Source organism: Zophobas morio, unplaced genomic scaffold (assembly GCF_036711695.1).
Source record: "Zophobas morio isolate AGI-343-1 ecotype UQ-CSIRO unplaced genomic scaffold, CSIRO_AGI_Zmor_V1 ptg000040l, whole genome shotgun sequence".
Lineage (NCBI taxonomy): Eukaryota > Metazoa > Arthropoda > Insecta > Coleoptera > Tenebrionidae > Zophobas > Zophobas morio.
Window position 1 is genome coordinate 4,291,689 of NW_026972145.1, and position 23,530 is coordinate 4,315,218.

General features: G+C 35.0%; 1 protein-coding gene, 1 long non-coding RNA gene and 1 other non-coding gene across 4 annotated transcripts in view; 2 read left to right on the forward strand and 1 right to left on the reverse strand.

The window, feature by feature from the left end:
* Positions 1–23,530, forward strand: part of LOC135140633 (cholesterol transporter ABCA5-like) — a 72,071-nt gene that overhangs the window by 38,099 nt on the left and 10,442 nt on the right. The window contains exons 1-10 of one of the 2 annotated variants that reach the window (XM_064071270.1): positions 7,660–7,723; positions 16,077–16,227; positions 16,384–16,557; positions 16,604–16,996; positions 17,048–17,461; positions 22,250–22,393; positions 22,441–22,668; positions 22,714–22,848; positions 22,901–23,191; positions 23,238–23,523. In XM_064071270.1, coding sequence (XP_063927340.1) covers positions 16,129–16,227; positions 16,384–16,557; positions 16,604–16,996; positions 17,048–17,461; positions 22,250–22,393; positions 22,441–22,668; positions 22,714–22,848; positions 22,901–23,191; positions 23,238–23,523 — 2,164 coding nt within the window. In that variant the 5' untranslated portion in view covers positions 7,660–7,723; positions 16,077–16,128. Of the gene's footprint in view, positions 1–7,659; positions 7,724–16,076; positions 16,228–16,383; positions 16,558–16,603; positions 16,997–17,047; positions 17,462–22,249; positions 22,394–22,440; positions 22,669–22,713; positions 22,849–22,900; positions 23,192–23,237; positions 23,524–23,530 lie in introns of those variants that run through there. The other variant, XM_064071269.1, reaches the window with a different exon arrangement.
* Positions 7,319–7,391, forward strand: Trnar-ucg (transfer RNA arginine (anticodon UCG)). Its single transcript has one exon. It is a non-coding gene; the product is annotated as a tRNA-Arg (tRNA).
* On the reverse strand, positions 19,169–19,846 carry LOC135140641 (uncharacterized). The gene is made up of 3 exons (XR_010282271.1): positions 19,801–19,846; positions 19,471–19,539; positions 19,169–19,197 (listed from the first exon to the last, which is right to left on the reverse strand). It is a non-coding gene; the product is annotated as an uncharacterized LOC135140641 (long non-coding RNA).

The window sequence follows — 23,530 nt, forward strand, 5'->3', positions numbered from 1 at the left end:
TTTTGAAATTTCTGGAACCTATGGCACGTTTGAAATCTTTATAACTTTCAGGATCTTCTGAATCGTCAGTCTTCAGATTTTTTGCAATCTTCAGTTTTAAAATACTCCAAATCTTCAGAATCTTGACAATCTTTAGACCTAAAAGTCTCTGTATACCTATATGCAGAATTTTTGGAATTTCTGGAACCCTTGGAATTTTTGAAATCTTCAAAGCTCTCAGATCTTCAGTCTTCATAATCTCTAGAATATTTTGAATAAATTTCTGAATTTACTGAAATCCTTGCATTCCTCGAACTCCTTATATTCCTCAGATTTTTATTTTAGGTCGTTTTTAACCCTTTTTTCCACTTTTTGTAGTCTTTTTTCGGCAATTTTGTCATTTTTTTTTATGTATTTTTTTTTTGTTGAATTTGTTGTGAATTTTTATTGTCCCTTTTATCATCTTTTTTATTTATTTTTTATTACTTTTTTCTTTTTTTCTGGCGTTTTCCTTAGTCGGTTTTCTGTCGTCCTTTTTTTTAAGTTTTTGTCGTTTTTTCGCTCTCTCTTTGTACCTTTTCTCGCATTTTTTTGTGGAGCTTTTTATACCGTTTTTGACGTTTAAGTTTTGTTTCTTTCGTCCATCTCGCTTGTTGTAAATACATTTTTTATTACCATTTTTGCTCTTTTTTGTCGTTTTTTCAATTTTTTTAAACCTTTTTTGTTCCCTTTTATCATCCTTTTTTGACGTTTTTTTTTGTATTTTTTTTTGTTTCCTCTTTTCTCGATCGCCGTTTTTTAAATTTTTTGTCACATTTATCTTTTTGTTTTTGTTTTCGTTGCCACTTTTTGTACTCTTATGAAACGTTTTTTGCTCTTTTTTTGTTGTTTATTTTTTATGTTTTGAATCATCTTTTTTTACTCTTTTTTTCGTCCTTTCCTTTGTGGCTTTTTTATCGCATTTATGACTGTTGTTTGCTCTGAGAATTTCCGGAACCTCTAGACTACTCTAGAGTCTCGAAATATCCGAAATTTTGAAAATTTTGCAATCTCTGGAATCTCTAGACCTTTCAAATCCTTGTAATCTTTAGAATATTCAAAGTATTCAGATTCTTCGGAATCTTTAAAGTCTTCGGATTTGTTGAAATCCTCAGCTTTCGAAATACTCAAAATCCTCAGAATTTTCAAAATTGTGAAAAATTTTGGAATCTTCAGAATCTTCAGAACCTCCAGAATCTTCGTATCTTTAGAATATAATATTTAAAATCTTCGAAATCTGAATGGTGTTCAGATTTTTTACAATCTTCAATTTTGAAATACTTATACCAAATCTTCAGATTCTTGAGAATCTTAAGGATCTTCAGAATTGTGAGAATCTTGGGATTCTTCAGAACCTTCAGAAACTCCAGAATCTTCAGTATCTTTAGAATCCCTAGAATCTCTCGAAGTTTTGAAATCGTTGGAATCGTTAGAATCTCTAGATTCTAGAATATCCAGAATCCTCGTCGCGACTATACGGATTTTTTGAAATTTCTGGAACCTATCGAACGTTTGAGATCCTTATAATTTTCAGGATCTTCTGGATTCCCAGTCTTCAGATTTGTTGGAATCTTCAATCTTCCACATACCTACTTTGAATATTCAGAATTTTCTGAATCTTTAAAAACTTCTGTACCTCCATTCAAACTCTACAGAATCTCCAGAATCTTTAGAATTTTGAAAGCCTCAGTGTGCGGAATTTTTGGAATTTCTGGAACCGTTGGAATCTTTGAAGTCTTCAAAGATCTCAGATCTTCAGTCTTCGTAATCTCCAGAATCTCCAGAACCTTCAGAATCTTAAAATCTCTACAATTTGTAGAATCTCTGGAATCTCTACGTCTACTGAAATCCTTGTATACCTCGAGCTCCTTGGATTTTTGTTTTTGGTCGTTTTTAACCCCTTTTTCCCATTTTTTGTAATCATTTTTCGACAATCTTGTTATTCTTTTTTTTGTTTTTTTTTTTTTTGTTGAATTTGTTGTGAATTTTTTATTGTCTTTTTTATCATCTTTTTTTGTGACTTTTTCTTTGGTCTTTTTTCTGTTGTCTTTTTCTTCAACTTTTTTGTGTTCTTTTCGCACTTTCTTTGTAACTTTTTGTGGAACTTTTTACTCCATTTTTAATGTTTAATTTTTGATTTTTCGTTTATCTGGCTTATTTAATGGCATTTTTTGTTACCGTTTTTTGCTCTTTTTTTTCCGATTTGTGTCGCCTTTTTTTGACTGTTTTTTGACATTTTTTTGGTCTCTTCTTATCGCCTTTTGTTTTCTCTCTTTTTTTCGCAGTTTTTGTTTCCTCTTTTCTCGATCGCCTTTTTTTTGGAATTTATTGTCACCTTTTTCTTGTTGCTTTTGTTTTGGTTGCCATTTTTTTTTCTTTTATCAAACGTTTTTTTGTTCTTTTTTTTTGTTGTTTATTTTTTGTTTTGAATAACCTTTTTTTTACTCTTTTCTTCGTCCTTTCCTTTGTAGCTTTTTTATCGCATTTTGACTCTTGTTTGCTCTGAGAATTTCCGGAATCTCTAGACTACTCAGAGTCTCGAAATATCCGAAATTTTGAAAATTTTGGAATCTCTGGAATCTCTAGAAACTTTCAAAATCCTTGTCCGACACACAATGTTAGGGCCTTCTTTTTAATTATTTTTTTAAATATTTTTTTATGGCGTTTTCCCTCTTCTTATCGCACTTTTTAAGTTTATTTTCTTGGCCATTTTTCACTTTTTTGTAGCTTTTTTGTTTTGCATTTTTTATGAAGCTTTTTTGTTGAATCTGTTGTCTTTAATTTTTGCCGCTTTTTTAACGCCTTTTTGCTCGTTGTTTTTTTGTTTTTTTGTCCTATTTTTTTAAGTTTTTTGTCCTTGATTTTTTCTTTTCTTTTTCGTTTGTTCTGTTGTCCTTTTTTCGAAAATAATAATTTTGTTTCTGTTCTTTTGGCTGGTTTTTTATCGTCTTTTTTATCGCTTTTATTTGTCTTTTTTTTTGTGATTTTTTTGTGACATTTCCGCCCTTTTTGATTACTTTCTTGTTGCTTGTTTGTACTTTTTATTATATAATTTGTTGATGACCATTTTTTACTCTCTTTTTGTCGGTTTTTGATGTTTTTGTAGCTCTTTTTTGGCGTTTTTTGTTTCCGTTTTTTTTGTCATTTTAACCTTTTTCGCCTCGTTTTTTTTAGTTCTTTTTGCAGTGTTCTTGTGATTCTTTTTTTTTCTTTTTTCATGTTAAATTGAATTTTTTAATTGTTTTTTTTTCCTTGGATTCCTGGCGCTTGTTATAATCCTTGATTTTTTTTGTGAATTTTTTATTGTCTGCATCATATTTTTTTGTTACTTTTTTTTGTGGCTTTCTCTTTGCTATTTCTTTGTCGTTGATTTTTATCGTCTTTTTTTGTCTTTTTTCTGTAGTCTTTTTTCTCAGCTTTTTCGCCGTTTTTCCTGCTCTTTTTTTTTTGTTTCTGTTGTTATTTTTTTGCTTTTTTCGGACAGCTCGCTTTTTTGTGTTTTTTAATGGCATTTTTATGACAATTTTTGTTTTTTATTTTTTTTTCGTCTTTTTTTTTGTTTTCTTTTTGTCCCATTTTTATCGCCTTTCTTTTCTCTCTTTTTGATCAACCTGTTTTCACTCTTTTTAATCACCTTTTTTGCTCCTTTTTTAGTTCTTTCTTTTTTAGCTTTTTTATCGCTTGTTTGCTCTCCTTTTTTGTTTTTTCTCGCCTTTTTTATTTTAGTGTTCTTTTTGCTTTCTTCTTTGTCTTTTTTTTGTCTTTTTTGCTCTTTCTTTTCAATTTTTTAACTCTTTTTTTGGCCCTTTTTCCATCTCGTTTTTTATGTCATTTTTTATGACCATTTTTGCTTTTCTTTTTTGAAATTTTTGGAAAGTTTTGTAATCTTCAAGAATCTTCGGAATCCTTGATGTCTTCAGAATTGCCGAAATCTTAAGCTCTCGAAGTGCTGAGAATCTTCAGAATCGTTAAAATCTTCAGAACTGTCAGAATCTTTGGGACCTTCAGAATTTCTGGAATCTCGAAAAATATTTAGCATCTTCGGAATCTTCAAAGTATTCAGATTTTGTGCAATCTTCAGTTTTACAATACTCCGAATCTTCAGAATCTTGAGAATCTTAAGAATCTTCCGAGTTGTCAAAATCTTAGGGTTCTTTACAACCTTCAGAGTTTTTGGATTCTTCCGAACCTTCAGAAACTCCAGAATCTTCAGTGTGTTTAGAATACCTAGAATCTCTGGAAATTTTGGAACTTTTTAAATCTTCAGAATCAGATTTCTTTAAATCTTCAACTTTCGAACTACTCAAAAATCTTGAAATCCTTAGTTTGAATTATTCCAAATTTTCAGAATCTTGAGAATCTTAAGAATCTTCAGAATTGTCAGAATCTTTATATCCTTCAGAACCTTCAAAAACTCCAGAATCTTTAGTATCTTTAGAAGTCCTAGAATCTCTGGAAGTTTTGTAATCGTTAGAATCTCTAGATTCTAGAATATCCATAATCCTTGGAATTTCAGGTATCTCTGGTCTCGGTTATAAGGAATTTTTGAAATTTCTGGAACCTATGGAACCTTTGAAATCTTTATAATTTTCAGGGTCATCTGAATCTTCAGTCTTCAGGTTTTTTGCAATCTTCAGAATCTTGAGAATCTTAAGAATCTTGACAATCTTTAGCCTTTTAAAAGTCTCTGTATACCTACATGCAGAATTTTTGGAATTTCTGGAACCGTTGGAATTTTTGAAATCTTCAAAGTTCTCAGATCTTCAATCTTCATAATCTCCAGAATCCTCAGAACTTTCAGAATCATAAAATATCAGTCATTTGTAGAATATCTAGAATTTTGAATAAATCTCTGAATTTACTGAAATCCTTGCATTCTTCGAACTCCTTATATTCCTCAGATTTTTATCGTTTTTAACCCTTTTTTCCACTTTTTGTAGTCTTTTTTCGTCAATTTTGTCATTCTTTTTTTATATTTTCTTTTTGTTGAATTTGTTGTAAATTTTTGTCTCTTTTATCATCTTTTTTATTTCTTTTTTATTACTTTTTGGCTTTTTCCTTGGTCGTTTTTCTGTCGTCTTTTTTTATTACCATTTTTGCTCTTTTTTTTGTCGTTTTTTCTCATTTTTTTAGACCTTTTCTGTCCCCTTTTTGATGTTTTTTTGTTTCCTCTTTTCTCGATGGCCCTTTTTTTAATTTTTTATCACCTTTTTCTTTTTGTTTTTGTGTTCGTTGCCACTTTTTGTGCTCTTATGAAACGTTTTTTGCTCTTTTTTGTTGTTTATTTTTTATGTTTTGAATAATCTTTTTTTACTCTTTTTCGTCCTTTCCTTTGTGGCTTTTTTATCGCTTTTATGACTGTTGGTTGAAAGGTTCTAGAGATTCCGGAGATTCCAAAATCTCTAGAACCTTTCAAATCCTTGTAATTTTCAGAATATTCAAGGTATTCAGATTCTTCGGAATCTTTAAAGTCTTCAGATTGGTTGAAATCCTCAGCTTTCGAAATACTCAGAATCTTCAGAATTGTCAGAAATTTTGGAATCTTCAGAATATTCACAACCTCCAGAATCTCCAGTATCTTTAGAATTACTAGAATCTCTGGAAGTTTTGGAACCTTTGAAATCTCTGAAATCTTTTACATCCTTCAGAATCTTCGGAATATTCAATCTTTCAAATATTCAGAATCGTTAAAATCTCTAGATTGAATCCTTGGGATTTCTGGAATCTCTGGTCTAGGAACGTTTGGAATCTTTATAATGTTCAGTATTCAGATTTTTTGGAATCCTCAATCTTCCAAATGCGTACTTTGATATTCGGAATTTTCGGAATCACTAAAAATTTGAGTATTTTCATTCAGAATCTTCAGAATCTCCAGAATCTTAAGAATCTTTAGAATTGTTAAAATCTCGGCATACATATGCAGAATTTTTGGAATTTCTGGAACCGTTACAATCTTTGAAATCTTCAAAGGTCCCAGATTTTCAGTTTTTGAAATTTCCAGAATCTTAAAATCTCTACAATTTATAGAAACTCTTGAATCTTTTAAATATTTAAAGTCTTTGGTCAGAGTTTTCAGGATTTTCAAAGCCCCTAAGATCTCTAGTAATTTTTTCTTAGTTTTTATCGTCTTTTTTCTGTCGTCTTTTCTTTAACTTTTTTGTCGTTTTTTTGCTCTTTTTTGTAACTTTTTGGTCGCATTTTTTGTTAAGCTTTTTAATCCGTTTTTTGATGTTGTTTTTTTTGTTTTTTCGTCCATTTCGGCTTTTTTGTGGCCTTTAATGGCACTTTTTATTAACATGACAAATGATAAAGTTTGCTATAAAAAACAAACCAAGTATGTGTATATTAATTGCAAAAAAACAACTCTACATCGCCCATTGTACAAAAAATTCCAATTACAATGTACATTTCACCTACAAAAAGTCATTATTAACCCACAAAACGCCCCTTATCACTTTTTCTTACATCCTTATCTTATCACACCTGTGGGCGCACCACACCAACACATTCCAGCCGCACAAAACTCAACAACTCCGAGTGAAAACAATCCCCAATTAAGAACAAGTCGGTGAGTCCTCCACTCTTCGATCATCCTTTATCACCCCCAACAACCCTCAAACATTCAAACCCGCCACATTTGAATCCAAAAAAACGGCCTCTCCATCTCACAAACCCATCAAAAACCTGTCTCCGCATTACTCAACTATTCCTATTCCTCCACCGCTTCGCTTGGCTATTTATTGCGGCATTTTTCCAACCCGCCTTCGCATATCTCTTTACGAATTCATGGAATGGAATGTCGTGGAGGGATGCTTCTGGAGTGATAGATGGAATCGCTTCAGATGTAACAAAGTTATAAGTTTATTGGCTGTGTTTATAGAGGGTGAGAATGGAAGTTCGTGTGTTTTAGTCCGTTTTTCCTAACGAAATGAACTCGTTAGAGCTTCTAGGGTTCTAATTTAGTCAAGCAAACTTCCTCCCATTTGCACTTCCGGTCTCTTATTAGGTAATTTCCAGTGGTGGCCTGGAGCGGTGAGGGTAGGCAACCAGTTTGGCGCGTCGACCCTTGTTTACACTTTGATGGGGTAATTGGGACTTGATTATTACTATAATCAGGTGTTGTTGTTTTTAGTAATAATTTAAGTGAGTGTATGGTTTGGTGTAAGAGTTTTGGGTACAAGTTGTGGAAAATTTTGTAAGTAATTATGTCATTGTTGTGTGTATAACTGGTTGCCTAATCTCGTTGTCTTATCGCTGTGGTATGCCATTAATCTACCGCTGCGCTCCTACACTGTACGTAGACCGTGTGGCCTAATGGATAAGGCGTCGGACTTCGGATCCGAAGATTGCAGGTTCGAGTCCTGTCACGGTCGCACAATTTTTTTTGTTTTTTTCCGTCGTAATTCATAACATAACGCTATAAATAATAATAAGCACTATCATCATCGCCTTTTGTTGTTATTATTATAATTCAAGTCATTAAAAAAAATTTCTCGTGTTCGGACTTCCGCTCGTTCCAATTACGTCACGCATATTTCCGCCACAAATGGAGCGCTCACCTTCCATCTTCTATATTCCCGCTTCACGGAATATTAATCATCAATGAAAATAATTTCGCGCGTCAGCGTAGGCGGCGAAAATGTGACATTGAAAGTGGCAGCTGTCCAACCCGAGCCAGAACTAACCTAAAACCGGCCCATTCCGGGTAAGTCTCCTTAATCTCCTTAATTAGAAATCGCGGAGGCGTACGTCAAGCACGAACAAGCGAAAAGCCGTGACGTCACGAGACTCCGCCCGGGAAATCAAACGGGAGAGATTTATCGGGCGAGGATGGGCCGGCGCGCCCTCGATTAATTACTCGAATTTCCCGCCGAGAGTACAGGCTTGAGCAGAGAAAACGCGCTTCGAAGCGGCCCTTTTTGCGATTACGTGGCGCGGCGTTGTTTCTGGCCGCGGCTGCACCGGCTCAAGGCCGAAAACGACCTGACAAAATCCGATCAATTATTAACGTTTTTCCAGCTGATCAATACGTAATTAGGGTTTGAAACAGATAAAAAAGTGGAATGAGTCATTAAAAGCGTGCGTGGTCGCAACTGGGGTGGTTTATTCGACGGCCGGCGACATATTCATAATTTAATTCGCATTGTGCACCCCATTGTATCGATTGTTTCTGTAATCCGAGGGGTGGCTATGTGAAGGAAACATCTGATTTTTTACTGGGTTGGGTGGGAAAGGGATGGGTGGGCAGGTGGGCTGGAAGAGGGTAAATATTAAAACGGAAGGGTTGCGAGGCGGAGGTTTGTGTTTTCGGTGGGTTTTAAATTTGGTCGTAGTCGAGGAGAAAATTTGGAAATGGGGTTTTTGAAAATTATTTTTAGAGAAAAAATGTGAAAAAGTTGGCCCTGATTTTCGCTTTATTGGCTGCCTTTTTTGTTGCATTTTTATCGCGTTATTCCATTTTTGGCGATTTTTTGTTACTTTTGTTTGCAAGTTTTTTCTTGTTTTCTTGGATGGATTTTTTTCGGCTCTTTCTTTTTCGACTTTTTTTTTTGGTATTGTTGCGACAGTATTTTCACTCTTTTTGGTTGCCTTTTGTTTTTTATTGTCGTTTTTTTGGTCGCCAATTTTTTTTTGACCCTTTGTACCACCTTTTTTATCACTCTTTTTTCACTCTTTAGTTGTCTATTTTTTATTGCGGTTTTTTTTGTTGTCATTTTTTTAAGACCAATTTTGTTGACCCTTTGTCGTTTTTCTATCATTTTTTTTTGGAGATTTTTTTGATGATTTTTTTTCTTCCTTTTTTTTGCTACTTTTTGTTGTTTGTGACCATCTTTTCTTTACTTTTTTTGTTCTTTTACTGTGACATTTTTTTGACAATTGTTTTATTCGTTTTTTAATTTCTTTTTTCGATGGCCATTTGTGGCATTTTCTTTTTCACTTTTGTTTATTATCGCCCTTTTCCCAGTCTTTTTTTTGACGGTTTTTTCGGGCCCTTTTTCTATCACTTTTTTTGTAACCTGTTTTTGACTGATTGACGTTTTTTCGATTTTATTAGCGCTTTTTTGTTGTTTTTGTTTGCAAGTTTTTCTTTGTCGGATTTTTTTTCTTTTTTTTTTTGGGTGGACTTTTTTCGATTTTTTTTTATTTATTACCTGCCCTTTCTAAAGCATTTGTCTATCTTTGTGACGGTTTTTTAACTCTTTTTTTTTGACGTTTTGTACCACCTTTTTTATCGTTCTTTTTTTATTGATTTTTTGTCGTCTTTTTTGTTGTCATTTTTTTCCACAAATTTTGCTGTCTCTTTAACAGTTTTTTTATGTTTTTTTTTTGGTCTTGTAACTTTTTTTGTCGCTTCTTTCGGTTACCTTTTTATAATTTTTTTTTGGTCGTAATTTTTCGACTTTTTTTACATTTTTTGTCTTACTTTTTTTACCACTCTTTTGTGATGTTCCTTGTGACCACTTTTTTACTCTTTTATAGCCTTTTTATCGAGTTTTTGTGGTACTATTTTTATTAGCTTTTTTTTGTTGTTTTTTTTACCCTTTTCTCTCATGATTTTTTTTCCTTTTTTTATTGCTTTTGTTTCATTTTTTTTTCTCTATTTTTGCTCAACTTTATTATGGCATTTTCGATATTTTTTCTCACTTTTTTTTGACGCCTTTCTACCACCTTTTTTATCGCCCTTTGTAACCGGGTTTCACTCTTTAATTTCCTTTTTTTTCGATTTTTTGTCACCTTTTTTTGTTGTCATTTTTTTTATCGATTTTGTTCCCTTTGTCGTTTTTTTATTTTTTTTATCACTTTCCTAGTGCCCTTTTTTTGTCGCTTTTTTGGACACCTTTTTTATGATCTTTTTTTTTGTATTGTTTCTACTTTTTTAAGTTTTTCGTCTTTTTTTTTACCACTCCTTTGTTGTGTTTCTTATGGCCATTTTTTCACTCTTTTTTATGGCTTTTTTAATCGTTTTTTTGTGGCATTTTTGTTGCTGTTTTTTTCACGATTTTTTGCCGTTTTTTATCTTTTTTTTGTCAGCCTTGTGAGTTTTTATTTTTCACTTTTTTCCTCACTCCTTTTTCTCATTATTTTTTTTTCTCTCTTTTTACTTCCCGAGCGTAAGCAAAGGAAGTATTGTAATCGAGTCCGTCGGCCGACTCTCTACTTTTACGTTTTCTCGATCTTTCATGACCCCTAGAAGACGAAGAAATAGGTCTCCCATTTCCGTCTGTCTGTCCGTCTGTCCGTCTGTCCGTCCGTCTGTCCGTCTGTCCGTCTGTCCGTCTGTCCGTCTGTCCGTCCGTCTGTCCGTCTGTTGTCCCGGATTTTTATTAGACAGATAATCTCCGAAAGTACTCGACCGATTGTTGTGAAATTTTGTACTTATATTAAGAATATCATGTAGATGGTAAAACGCTAACCAAAATTTGTCTAATCATCCCCACCACTAATGCGATGACGTCACTTCAAAATTGTACATAGTAAATGGGTTTTCAATTGTATAAAATAACATAGTCCTACACATGTAGTTTACAACTCTGAATCGACTTTTCACCCGAAACGTCCAGATTTTTGAAAAAAAAATCAAAATTATAAAACAACATTTTGAAATTTAATTTTTAATCTGCTAACCAGAATGCTTTGAAATGTTGCAGATGTTTTAAGGCTATAAAGAGCATCATAAATCTTTAGTCAAAAAATATTTGCTTATCCCCTCCAAAAACTTGATGACGTCAGCTCAAAAGTTTGTGGAATAAATCATATCTAAAATGTACAAAATATGATGAGTCTGTACTTGTGATCTATCACTCCATTCATATTTTTTGGATTTGCATATACAGGGTGACTCAAAAAAATTAATGAATGCGTAAATATATTTTATTGATTTAATCAGGAACTACAAAACCGAATGCTCTGAAATCTTGCAGATGTTTTAAGGTCATAAAGAGCATAATAAATGTTTAGTCAAAATATATTTGCTTATCCCCTCCAAAAACTTGATGACGTCAGCTCGAAAGTTTGCCGAATAAATCATATCTAAAATGTACAAAATATGATGAGGCTGTACTTGTCATTTATCACTCCATTCATATTTTTTGGATTTGCATATACAGAGTGACTCAAAAAAATTAATGAATGCGTAAATATATTTTATTGATTTAATCAGGAACTACAAAACGGAATGCTCTGACATCTTGCAGATGTTTTAAGGTTATAAAGAGCATAATAAATGTTTAGTCAAAATATATTTGCTTATCCCCTCCAAAAACTTGATGACGTCAGCTCGAAAATTTGCCGAATAAATCATATCTAAAATGTACAAAATATGATCAGTCTGTACTTGTGATCTATCACCCCATTCATATTTTTTGGATTTGCATATACAGGGTGATTCAAGAAAATAAATGAAAGCGTAAATTTACTTTACTCACACACACAATAGGCATGCAGTCGTCAAGTTTCCGACAGCGAGGGAAGTACTGTCTAAACTCTTTAGACCAATTTTTTTTTGTTGGTTTTGTTTGGAAGTTTTTTCTTTGGTGTTTTATCGATTTTTTGTCGATTTTTTTTGTTGTAATTTTTTTCAGCATTTTGTCATCCCTGTCTTTTTTCTATATATATATATTTGACGATTTTAAGCCGTTTTTTTATCTCTTTTTTTCGCTCGCTTTTTGTGGCCTTTTCTTTTTGACTTTTAGTTTATGGTCGCCCTCTTCACAGCCTTTTTTTTGACGTCTTTTTTTTTTGGTCCCATTTTTTATCGTCTTTTTTGCAACCAGTTTTTGAATTTTTGACGTTTTAATTGTTTTTTTTATCTTTTTTTTCGGTCGCCTTTTGTGGCCTTTTTTTTCACTTTTGTTTATCGTCGCCCTTTCTCAGCTTTTTTCGGTCCCTTTTTTACCGCTTTTTTTCTAACCAGTTTTTTATTGTTTGACCTTTTTTTTTCGTTTTTTGCCGTTTTTTTATTGCTTTTTTATGCAAGTTTTTTCGTTGTCGCTTTTTTTCTTGTTTTTTTGATTCCATATTTTTGTCGTTTTCTTTGTTTTTTGTTCACATTTATTGCGGCTTTTCATTATCTCTTTTTTTCCGCGTTTTTGTCTCACCTTTTTTTAATCCCTTTTTTGTATCAATTTTTTGGCATTTATTAGCATTTTTGTTGTTTTTTTTTTGACTTTATTTGTCGTTTTTCGGTCGCCTTTTTTTTTGGGTTTTTTGCCTTCTTTTTTTTACCGCTTTTTTGAAATTTTTGTGGCCATTTTTTTCACTTTTTTACAACCTTTTTTTTATCGATTTCTTGTAGCAATTTTTGCTCCCATTGTCTTTTTTTTACGATTTTTTTTGCCGTTTTTTTATCTTTTTTTTTTGTCACCCTTGTGGACTTTTTTTCTCTTTTTGTTTTACTTACCCTTTTTTTTTCTCACCATCTTTTTTGTCGCTTTTTTATTGCTTTTGTTTGGAAGTTTTGTTGTGGTCTTTTCATGGCCATTTTTGTCTGTCTCTTTTTTTTGACGCTTTGTACCACCTTTTTTATCGTTCTTTTTTTATTGATTTTTTTGTTGTCATTTTTTTCGACAAATTTTGCTGTTTCTTTGACGGGTTTTTATGTTTTTTTTTGGTCTTGTGACTTTTTTTGTCGCTTCTTTCGGTTACCTTTTTATAATTTTTTTGGTCGTAATTTTTCGACTTTTTTTACATTTTTTTGTCTTACTTTTTTTACCACTCTTTTGTGATGTTTCTTGTGACCACCTTTTTACTCTTTTATAGCCTTTTTATCGAGTTTTTGTGGTGCTATTTTTGTTAGCGTTTTTTGTTGTTTTTTTTTACCTTTTTTTCTCTCATGATTTTTTTCCTTTTTTTTTGTTGCTTTTGTTTCTTTTTTTTTTCTCTATTTTTGCTCAACTTAATTGTGGCATTTTCGATGTTTTTTTCTCACTTTTTTTTGACGCCTTTCTACCACCTTTTTTATCGCCCCTTGTAACCGGGTTTCACTCTTTAATGCCATTCTTTTTTCGATTTTTTGTCACCTTTTTTTGTTGCCATTTTTTTATCAATTTTGTTCTCTTTGTCGTTTTTTTATTTTTTTTATCACCTTCCTGCTGCCCTTTTTTTGTCGCTTTTTTGGACACCTTTTTTATGATCTTTTTTTGTTGTATTGTTTCGACTTTTTTAAGTTTTTCGTCTTTTTTTACCGCTCTTTTGTTGTGTTTCTTATGACCATTTTTTCAGTCTTTTTATAGCTTTTTTAATCGTTTTTTTGTGGCATTTTTGTTGTTATTTTTTTGACGATTTTTTGCTGTTTTTTATCTTTTCTTGTCAGCCTTGTGAGTTTTTTTGGTCCCATTTTTTATCGCATTTTTTGTTACCAGTTTTTGACTTTTTAGTTGTTTTTTAATCTCCTTTTCGGTCGCCTTTTGTGGTCTTTTGTTTTTCACTTTTGTTTATCGTCGCCCTTTCTCAGGCTTTTTTTTTTGACGCTTTGTTTCGATCTCTTTTTTATCGCTTTTTTTCTAACCGGTTTTTGATTGTGACTTTTTTTATCAATTTTTTGGTCTTTATTCGCATTTTTGTTGTCTTTTTTGACTTTTTTTGTCGTTTTTCGAACCCCTTTTTTACCACTTTTTTGCATGTTATGTAACCATTTTTTCACTCCTTTACGGCCTTTTTTATCGATGTCTTGTAGCAATTCTGGCTCCCATTTTTTATTGTTTTTTTACGATTTTTCTTTGTTCTTTGTTGCTTTATTGATTTTTTGTCGGCTTTTCTCTTGTTGGAATTTTTTTGAACTTTTTTGTCATGTCTATCATCGTTTTTATATAATTTTTTTTTTGGTTACTTTTCTTTTGTCTTCCGTTTTTTGCCATTTTTTTGTTATATGTATTCCTTGTGATCATTTTTTTAGGTTTTTATATTTTTGCGACATTTTTGTTGACTTTTTTGACGATTTTTGGTCATTTTTTTAATTTCTTTTTTCAGTCGCTTTTTGTGGTATTTTATTTTTCATTTTTCTTTATGCTCGCCCTTTTCTCAGCCTTTTTTTAACGCTTTTTTCGGTCCCTTTTACCACCGTTTTTTTTTTGTAACAGGGTTTTGAATAGTCAAAAAAAAGCGTCAAATAGTTGACGCTTTTTTTTTCGATTTTTGATCCTCTTTTTTTGTTGCTCTTATATGCAAGTTTTTTCGCTATCGCATTTTTTTCGTGTTTGTTTATTGATCATCTTTATTGTGGCCTTTCGTTGTCTCTTTTTCCCCGCTTTTTTGTGCCACCTTTTTTTGTACGATTTTTTTAATCCCTTTTTTGTAAAATTTTTTAGCGATTTTTTCGTCTATTTTGATGTTTTTTATCGTTTTTTTGTTGCCTATGTTTGTCGGTTTTTTTTTCTTTTTTGTTGTCATCTTTATTGTGGCTTTTTCGGTGTCGCTTTTTTTTAATCGCTCTTTTTTTTGCAACCGGTTTTTGTCTCTTTTTAAGTCGCCTTTTTTAAATCGTGTTTTAGTCTTTCGTTGTTTTTTTTTGTGCTTTTTTATCGCTTAATTTTTTTGTGTTTTTTAACTTATTTTTTTATTTTTTTTTTTGAAGTTTTTTGTGGCTTTTTTTGTTGTTTTTATATTGAGGATTTTTGTCCTTTCTTTGTCGTGTTTTTTATCATTTTTTGTCACCTTTTTTGTGACCTCTTCTTGATCGTTTTTTTTGTAACCCGTTTTTGACTCTTTTTTATTGCTCTTTTTTCGATATTTTTCGTTTTTTTTTTGCTAGATTTTGTTTGTCGCATTGTTTCTTGTCGTTTTTTGTTACTTTTATTTTTAGTTGCCTTTTTTTGTTATAGCTTTTTGTTCCTTTTTTTCGTCTCCTTTTTTTGGTCCTTTTTTCGTGTTATTTTTTAGTCCCTTATTTATAGTTTTTTTTGTTGTCTTTTTTTGTCCTAGTTTTATCGCTTTTTTCTTCGTCACATTTTCATTACTTTTTTTTTATTAGGTTTTTTTTACTCATCAGCTTTTTTTCTCATCTTTTTTTGATCATTTTTTGTAATTTTTTAAATTGCCCTTTTTTCTTGATTTTTGTTGTTTTTTATTTTTGGCGCCCTTTTTTATTTTCGCTTTTTTACAGCCTTTTGTGGCTTTTTCTCATTTTTTTTTAGATGTGTTTCATTGTGTCCAAATAAATTGATCATTTTTTTTTCTATTTTGTTAGTGTGTTGAAATATTTAATACGAACTTTTTTTTTTGAAAATTCCAACAAAACCTTGAAACTGGTCTGGAGGACTTCATAATTCGTTAGAAAACACGATTAATTTTTTTCGTAGATATTTAATTAAATGAAATAAATTTAACTTATTAATTAAAAGATATAACGTTCACTTTCTCAGATATTCCATCCACTCCCACCTTCCCCTACAAAGCAACACTAACCACAACGCTAATATCGAGTTCCCCCAATTTTCGGGAAACCAAATGAGCGGTTTCTATCAATCAATAAACAATTCGGCTCATACGAGGAGTATTCAAAACAATGCCTCCGCGGTCCTGTGCAACCAATTCTTAACCGCCCCTCGTACACCAACCTCTTCGAACACATCCCGCCTCACGACCCAAAAACCCACCCCATCTCAAACCCACTTCAGACAAATTTCAAAAAATGACGTCACCACTTTTCCCGAAGCCATGAATAACCCATCAATATCGCCGCTTCCCTTGTCCACCCTGTATACCCCCCATTCATCCCCTTCCAGCGCTCATCGCGCCGGCGCGCCCCTTCGTCCCCTTTTTCCTCAGTGCCGTCATCGCGCCGCCAACAGCACCACCCCCGCGTTCGCTCGACCGTCGAAAGCCTCTCTCCGGAAAAGCCGTCGCGAAAACGCCCCGAACAGCCGTGGAAATGCAGCCGCCGCCGCAGCGCGCCGCCGATTCCCCGTTGTAAGCGCGCTCTCGCCGTCTCCGCGCCGATCGACCGCCACCACGGGAAAATGGCGGCGGCGTAGGGGTCGCAATGTGGAAGTTTTGACGTAGGGCAGTGATTCCCGGTGAAATGGCGCCTCACCACAAAGACGTTCGTGTTTGATTTGCAGGCGAGCGGATGGAATAAAGTGAGGGCGAGCGCGAAGCGGACGACACGTCGGCATGGGGGAGAGCCACGTCTCGATTTACTGGGCGCAGCTGAAGGCGATGCTGAAGAGGAACATCCTGCTCAAGAAGAGGGAGAAGAGGAAAACCACGGCGGTAATGGGTTGCTTTGGAGTGAAAGGTGGTTGGGTTGGTAGTTCTGGTGGGGTTTGTTTGTTGTGGTGGATGACTACGTGACCTTAATTTTAAATTAAAAAAAAATTGGGTTCGAAGGTGGCTACTACAAATCAATTATTTTGTTTTGTGCTCCAGGAGGTCCTGCTCCCCCTCTACTCGCTCGGGGTGCTGATCGCCCTCAAGGTAATAATCCCGAACCCGAATTTCCCGGTTATGGACACTCCGCGCGGCGAAGCCGACCTCTTCGCCTATTTCCAGCAGCTGAAGAACCACACCGTAGCCGTAGTGCCGAACAATAACGAAACCCAAGTAAGTCCTAATCGTGAGTCCACCCTTACTAAACCCACCCTCGTAGGACTTCTTGAAACGTGTCAACGACCTCTGGCAGACCATGCACCACAACAACCCCGGTTTGCACCCCATCAACTGGTTGATCTTTCCCACGAACGAGGACCTCCTCACCGCCTACTGGTCCGAGCCGGACGACATCCCCATAGCCGTTCTGTTCGAGGACCCGCGGCCCATCAGCGGCTCCCTCAGGTACAAGATCCGGTCGAACCCCTCCAAGTTCGAGACTCCGTCGACCACCGTCCTGTACAGCTCGCCGGCGTCCTGCAGGGAGTCGTCGGAGTTCTGGTCAGGTGCCAACGTTTTCCCCATAGAAACCGGGAAAAGCTGTCCCGTCAATCAATACTACTACTCGGGATTCGTGGCCTTGCAGGCCCTCCTGGACTACACGAAAATAAGAGTACTGATCAGGTTGTGGGTCCAGGGACAGTATTTTGTACGGTTGTTGCAGATCGACACAGGACGGGACCTCAACGTGCCCAAAATCACGCTGGAGATGTTCCCGAAGAAGGCCCACACGGGCGACTGGATGGTGGCCTTCCGCATCATCATCCCGCTGTACATGGTGATGGCGTTGTCGCAGTTCATCACCTACCTACTCATTCTCATCGTCGGCGAGAAGGAGAACCGGATCAAAGAGGGAATGAAGATCATGGGACTTAAAGACTCGGTGTTTTGGCTCTCTTGGTTCATCATTTACGGGGTCTTCGTACTCTTCCTGTCCATAGTGTGTTGCGTCCTCCTCTTCACGCTGCAAGTGTTTCAAAACACCAATTTCCTACTCATTTTCCTACTAGTCTTGCTGTACTCTCTCTCGATCATCATGTTCGGGTTCATGATAACGCCGTTCTTCGACAAGTCCAGGGTAAGTTGGCTTTGCAGCAGGGTTGGGCGTACGACGTAGACAACGTAAACGACTTCAGAAATTTTGACTGACTATTTATATATAACATCTTTAAAATGATAAATTTTGGTAGAGAAATATCGATTTTGAAATTAAGCTCCTCCCTCCAGTCTGATAACGAATGAAAAATTCATCACAATTGAAATCGGGGTGGATATAAAGGTGGAGCTTAATATTTGGCTTTCTTTTCTACTTAATACCGATAGTTTTCTTTGAACAACATGATTACTTAAGAACATGTTTCATATGGTGATTTCTTGTAGAAAAATAAGGATTTTGCAGTTAAGCTCCTCCCTCCTGCCTCACGACGATTAAAAAAAATCATCACAATTGAGATAGGGTGGGTGGGTGGGGCTTCTATTTTTGCCTTTTATTTCTTAATATACTTTCTTCTTTTCAATTAAAAAAAATTAAGCTCCTCCCCCCACTCTAATAACGACTGAAAAATTCATCACAGTTGAAATGGGGGCGGGTATAGGTGAGGCTTAAAGTCTTTGGCTTTCTTTTTTACTTTACACAACACGATTATTTAAAAACATGGTTCAGATGCTAATTTCTTGTAGAAAAATAAGGATTTTTCAGTTAAGCTCCACCCCCGACTCACGACTATTTAAAAACAAAATATCACATTTGAGATAGGGCGGGTGGGCGGGGCTTACATTTTGCCTCTGTTTTTCTTAATATGCGTTCTTCTTTTCAGTACAAAATACTTAAAACGTGTTTAAAATGGTAAATTTTTGTAGAGAAACATCGGTTTTGAATTTAAGCTCCTCCCCTCACTCAGATAACCAACCAAAAATTCATCACAATTGAATTGGATCTTGCAATTAAGCTCCACCCTCCAGGCTCACGATGATTTAAGAAAACCGTCACATTTGAGATAGGGTGGGTGGGCGGGGCTTATATTTTGCATTTTTTTTTCTTAATATGGGTTTTTCTTTTTATTACAAAATACTTAAAACATGTTTAAAATTGTGAACTTTTGTAGAGAAATATCGGTTTTGCTATTAAGCTCCTCCCCTCACTCTGATAACGAATGAAAAATTCATCACAATTGAGATCGGGGCGGCTACAGAAAATGCATAATCTTTGGTTTTTTGTTACTTTTAAGAATGTAAAACCTTCTCTGGGGCGCCAAATGTCTTTTTTAAGAATGCGAAACCTTCTCAAGAGCTCCAAATGTCTTTTTTTTTAATGTGAAACCTTCTTGGGGTACAAACTCACTTATTTTAAGAATGTAAAATCTTCCCGGGGGCTCCAAATGTCTTTTTTTGAATGTGAAACCTTCTCGGGGGTCCCAACTGTCTTTTTTAAAAATGTAAAACCTTCCCAGGGGCGCCAAATGTCTTTTTTAAGAACGTGAAACCTTCTCGGGGGTCCCAACTGACTTTCTTTAACAATGTTAAACCTTCTCGGGGGTCCAAACTGTCTTTTTAAGCATGTAAAACCTTCTCGGGGGCGCCAAATGTGTTTTTTTAAGAACGTGAAACCTTCTCAGGGGTCCCAACTGACTTTTTTTAAGAATGTTAAAACCTCGGAGTTCCCAACTGTCTTTTTTTAAGAATGTTAAACCTTCTTCGCGGTCCCTACTGACTTTTTTTAAAATGTAAAACCTCGGGGGCGCCAAATGTGTTTTTTTAAGAACGTGAAACCTTGTCGGAGTCCCAACTGACTTTTTTTAACAATGTTAATTAAACCTTCTAGGGAGTCCCAATTGACTTTTTTTTTTAAATGTTAGTTAAACCTTCTCAGGGGTCCCAACTGACTCTTTTTTAACAATGTTAATTAAACCTACTCAGGGGTCCCAACTGTCTTTTTTTTAAGAATATTAAACCTTCTCGAGGGTCCCAACTGACTTTTTTTAAAAATGTTAATTAAACCTTCTCGAGGGTCCCAACTGAGTTTTTTAAAAAATTTAATTAAACTTTCTCGGGGGTCCCTACTGACTTTTTTAACAGTGTTAATTAAACCTTCTCGGGGGTCCCAACTGACTTTTTTTAAAAATGTTAATTAAACCTTCTCAGGGATCCCAACTGACTCTTTTTTAAAAATGTTAATTAAATCTTCTAGGGGTCCTAACTGACTTTTTTTAAGAATATTACACCTTCTCCAGGATCCCATCTGACTTTTTTTAACAATGTTAATTAACCCTTTCGGGGGGGCAACTGATTTTTTTTAAGAATTGTGAACCTTCTCAGGCGTCCCAACTGTCTTTTTTTAAGAATATTAAACCTTCTCGAGGGTCCCAATTGACTTTTTTTTTAAATGTTAATTAAACCTTCTCAGGGGTCCCAACTGACTTTTTTTAACAATGTTAATTAAACCTTGTCGGGGGTCCCAACTGACTTTTTTTATGAATATTAAACCTTCTCGAGGGTCCCAACTGACTTTTATTAAAAATGTTAATTAAACTTTCTCGGGGGTCCCAACTGACTTTTTTTAAGAATAATAAACCTTATCCAGGGTCGCAACTGACTTTTTTTGAAAATGTTAATTAAACCTTCGCGGAGGTCCCAACTGACTTTTTTTAACAATGTTAATTTAACCTTCTAGGGGGTCCCAACTGACTTTTTTAAAAATGTTAATTAAACTTTCTCGGAGGTCCCAACTGACTTTTTTAACAGTGTTAATTAAACCTTCTCAGGGGTCCCAACTGCCTTTTTTTAAAAATGTTAATTAAATCTTCTCAGGGATCCCAACTGACTCTTTTTTAAAAATGTTAATTAAACCTTCGCGGGGGTCCCAACTGACTTTTTTTTAACAATGTTAATTGAATCTTCTATGGGGTCCTAACTGACTTTTTTAAAAATGTTAATTAAACCTTCTCGGGGGTCCCATCTGACTTTTTTTAACAATGTTAATTAAACCCTTTCGGGGGGGCAACTGATTTTTTTTAAGAATTTTAAACCTTCTCAGGCGTCCCAACTGTCTTTTTTTAAGAATATTAAACCTTCTCGAGGGTCCCGACTGACTTTTTTTAACAATGTTAATTAAACCTTCTCAGGGATCCCAACTGACTCTTTTTTAACAATGTTAATTAAACCTTCTCGGGGGTCCCAACTGACTTTTTTTAAAAATGTTAATTAAACCTTCTCATGGGTCCCAATTGACTTTTTTTAACAATGTTAATTAAACCTTCTCAGGGGTCCCAACTGACTTTTTTTAACAATCTTAATTAAACCTTCTCGGGGATCCCAATTGACTTTTTTAAACAATGTTAATTAAACCTTCTCGGGGGTCCCAACTGACTCTTTTTTAACAATGTTAATTAAACCTTCTCGAGGGTCCCAACTGACTTTTTTTAAAAATGTTAATTAAACCTTCTCAGGGATCCCAACTGACTCTTTTTTAACAATGTTAATTAAACCTTCTCGAGGGTCCCAACTGACTTTTTTTAACAATGTTAATTAAACCTTCTCGGACGCCCCAACTGACTTTTTTAAGAATTTTAAACCTCGAGGGTCCCAATTGACTTTTTTTAAAAATGTAAAACATTATCGGGGGCGCCATATGTCTTTTTTTTTAATGTTTCGGATTTTTACTGTTTTTTAATTATTCTTTTGTCAGTGTTGATTTTATATATACATTTTTTTAATTTTAAATTTTTCAGTCTTTGGATGTTTCAAATTTTTCGATTTGCAGTTTTTCGATTTTCCATTTTTCAATTTTTCAACTTTTAGATTTTTTAATTTTTCGTTTTTTTTATTTTAGATTTTTCAATTCTTCATTTTACGATTTACAATAATTTTTTGTGTTTTCAGGTTTAAATTTTGAGTTTTTCACTTCTAAATTTTCCATACTTTCGATTTTGCAAATTTTCAGTTGAGTTTCTCGACTTTCAACTTTTAATTTTTCAATTTTTCGTTTCAGGTTTTATTTTCCTGATTCCATTTGCAATTTTTCGAATTTTCACGTTTCAATTTTTAGTTTTTCACTTTTCCAACTTCTAAATTTTTCAATTTTGAAATTTTGCAATTTTTCAATTTGAGTTTCTCGAGTTGGAATTTTTAATTTTTCGATTTTTCTTTTCAGTCTTTATTTTCTTGATTTTTTCGTTTTCAATTTATCAATTTTTCCATTTTTTATTCTAATTTTAAGTTTTTTATTTTTTTCAATTTTTCGGTTTTTCAGTGTTTTGATTTTATATATTTTTTTTATTTTGTGTTTTTTCTTGATTTTTTAATTATTCGATTTTATTTTTCATTTCTTCAAATTTTTGATTTTGGTTTTATATTTTTTTTTATTTTTCGATTTTTCGGTGTTCTGATTTGATATATTTTTTCTTAATTCGAAATTTTTCAGTTTTTGGATTTTTCAGTTCTTCGATTTGGAGTCTTTCGGTTTTCCATTTTTCGATTTTTAACTTTCAATTTTTTAATTTTTGGTTTTTTCTATTTTAGATTTTTCAGTCCTTGTTACGTTAATTAAACCTTCTCGGGGGTCCCAACTGACTTTTTTAAAAATGTTAATTAAACCTTCTCGGGGGTCCCAACTGACTTTTTTTAACAATGTTAATTAAACCTTCTCGGGGGTCCCAACTGACTTTTTTAAAAATGTTAATTAAGCCTTCTCGGGGGTCCCAACTGACTTTTTTTTTAAATGTTAATTAAACCTTCTCGGGGGTCCCAACTGACTCTTTTTTAAAGATGCCAAACCTTCTGGGTGGTCAATCACAAAATAAGCCTGAATTGACACACCCCCAACCCCGCTTCTCAGTAACCCCTCTACACCTCCCACATTTTTGTTTAGACCGCCGGGATCTTGGGCAACTTCGCCGTCAACATCATGAGCCTCTTCTACTTCATCCAAGTGTTCGTGGACGGATCCAGCTCGGTGGCCTTCTGGATCGTGTCTCTGATAAGCTCGTCGGGGTTCGCCCTAGCCATGGACAAAGTAAGTTATTGCCTCCAGCAAACCACCAATAATAACACACCATACAGGCTTTAGTCATGGAACTAAAGGGCGAAGGAGTCAACTTCGACAACTTATGGTCCGGCCCCGGAATGCCATTCGGCGGCAGCCTGATCATGATGGCCCTCGACTTAGTCATCTACGGACTCCTGGCCTACTACCTCGACTGCGTCATACCAAGTGAACACGGCATCAAAAGATCGCCCTTTTTCTGCTTCAAACCTTCGTTCTGGTGCTCGAAGAAGCCAGTCCAGAGGGTAAGCCCCAACTGCGTTTAGTCACACTCTAAGCGTTGGTTATAGATACCGCTAGCGAATGGGGGCTCAGTTGGGTCTTTAACCACCGGCGAAGACAACAACGGCGACGTGGAACCCGTCTCGAGGGAAATGAAAGGGCGAGAGGCCATCCGAATCGTCGACATGTTTAAGAGTTTTCACGTAAGTATTTACTCATTTGGAAGAGTTTTTAGTCATGGAAGTGTTATTACAGCATTGTCGCAAGCCCGAAATCAAAGCCATCAATGGAATCAACTTGACGATATACGAAGGACAGATTACGGCGATTTTGGGGCACAATGGGGCTGGTAAAACCACGCTGTTTAACATTTTGACGGGGCTGACAGCCCCCACGTCGGGTACAGCGTACATTTTCGGGTACGACGTCAGAGACCCTAACGACATGGACGAAATCAGAAGAATGACCGGGGTTTGTCCACAACATGACATTTTGTTTGACAATTTGACCCCCAAGGAGCACCTAGAGTTCTTCGCCGCGGTCAAGGTAAGTCGCGTTAGTTGGATTAAAGTCCTGTGAAGGTGTTTTTCAGGGAATTCCGGCAAACCTGCGCGAATTCGAGGTTATGAAGACGTTGAGGGACATTGACCTGACTGAGAAGGCTAACGCGTCTGCTAAACACTTGAGTGGTGGACAAAAGCGCAAGCTCTCAATCGGGATAGCCGTGATCGGGGACCCCAAGATCATCATTCTAGACGAACCCACAGCAGGTGTTGATCCCTATTCGAGACGCCACATGTGGTCGGTGCTCCAGAACCGACGTCACGGGAAGGTAATTTTATTGACGACGCATTTCATGGACGAGGCGGATATTCTAGGTGGGTT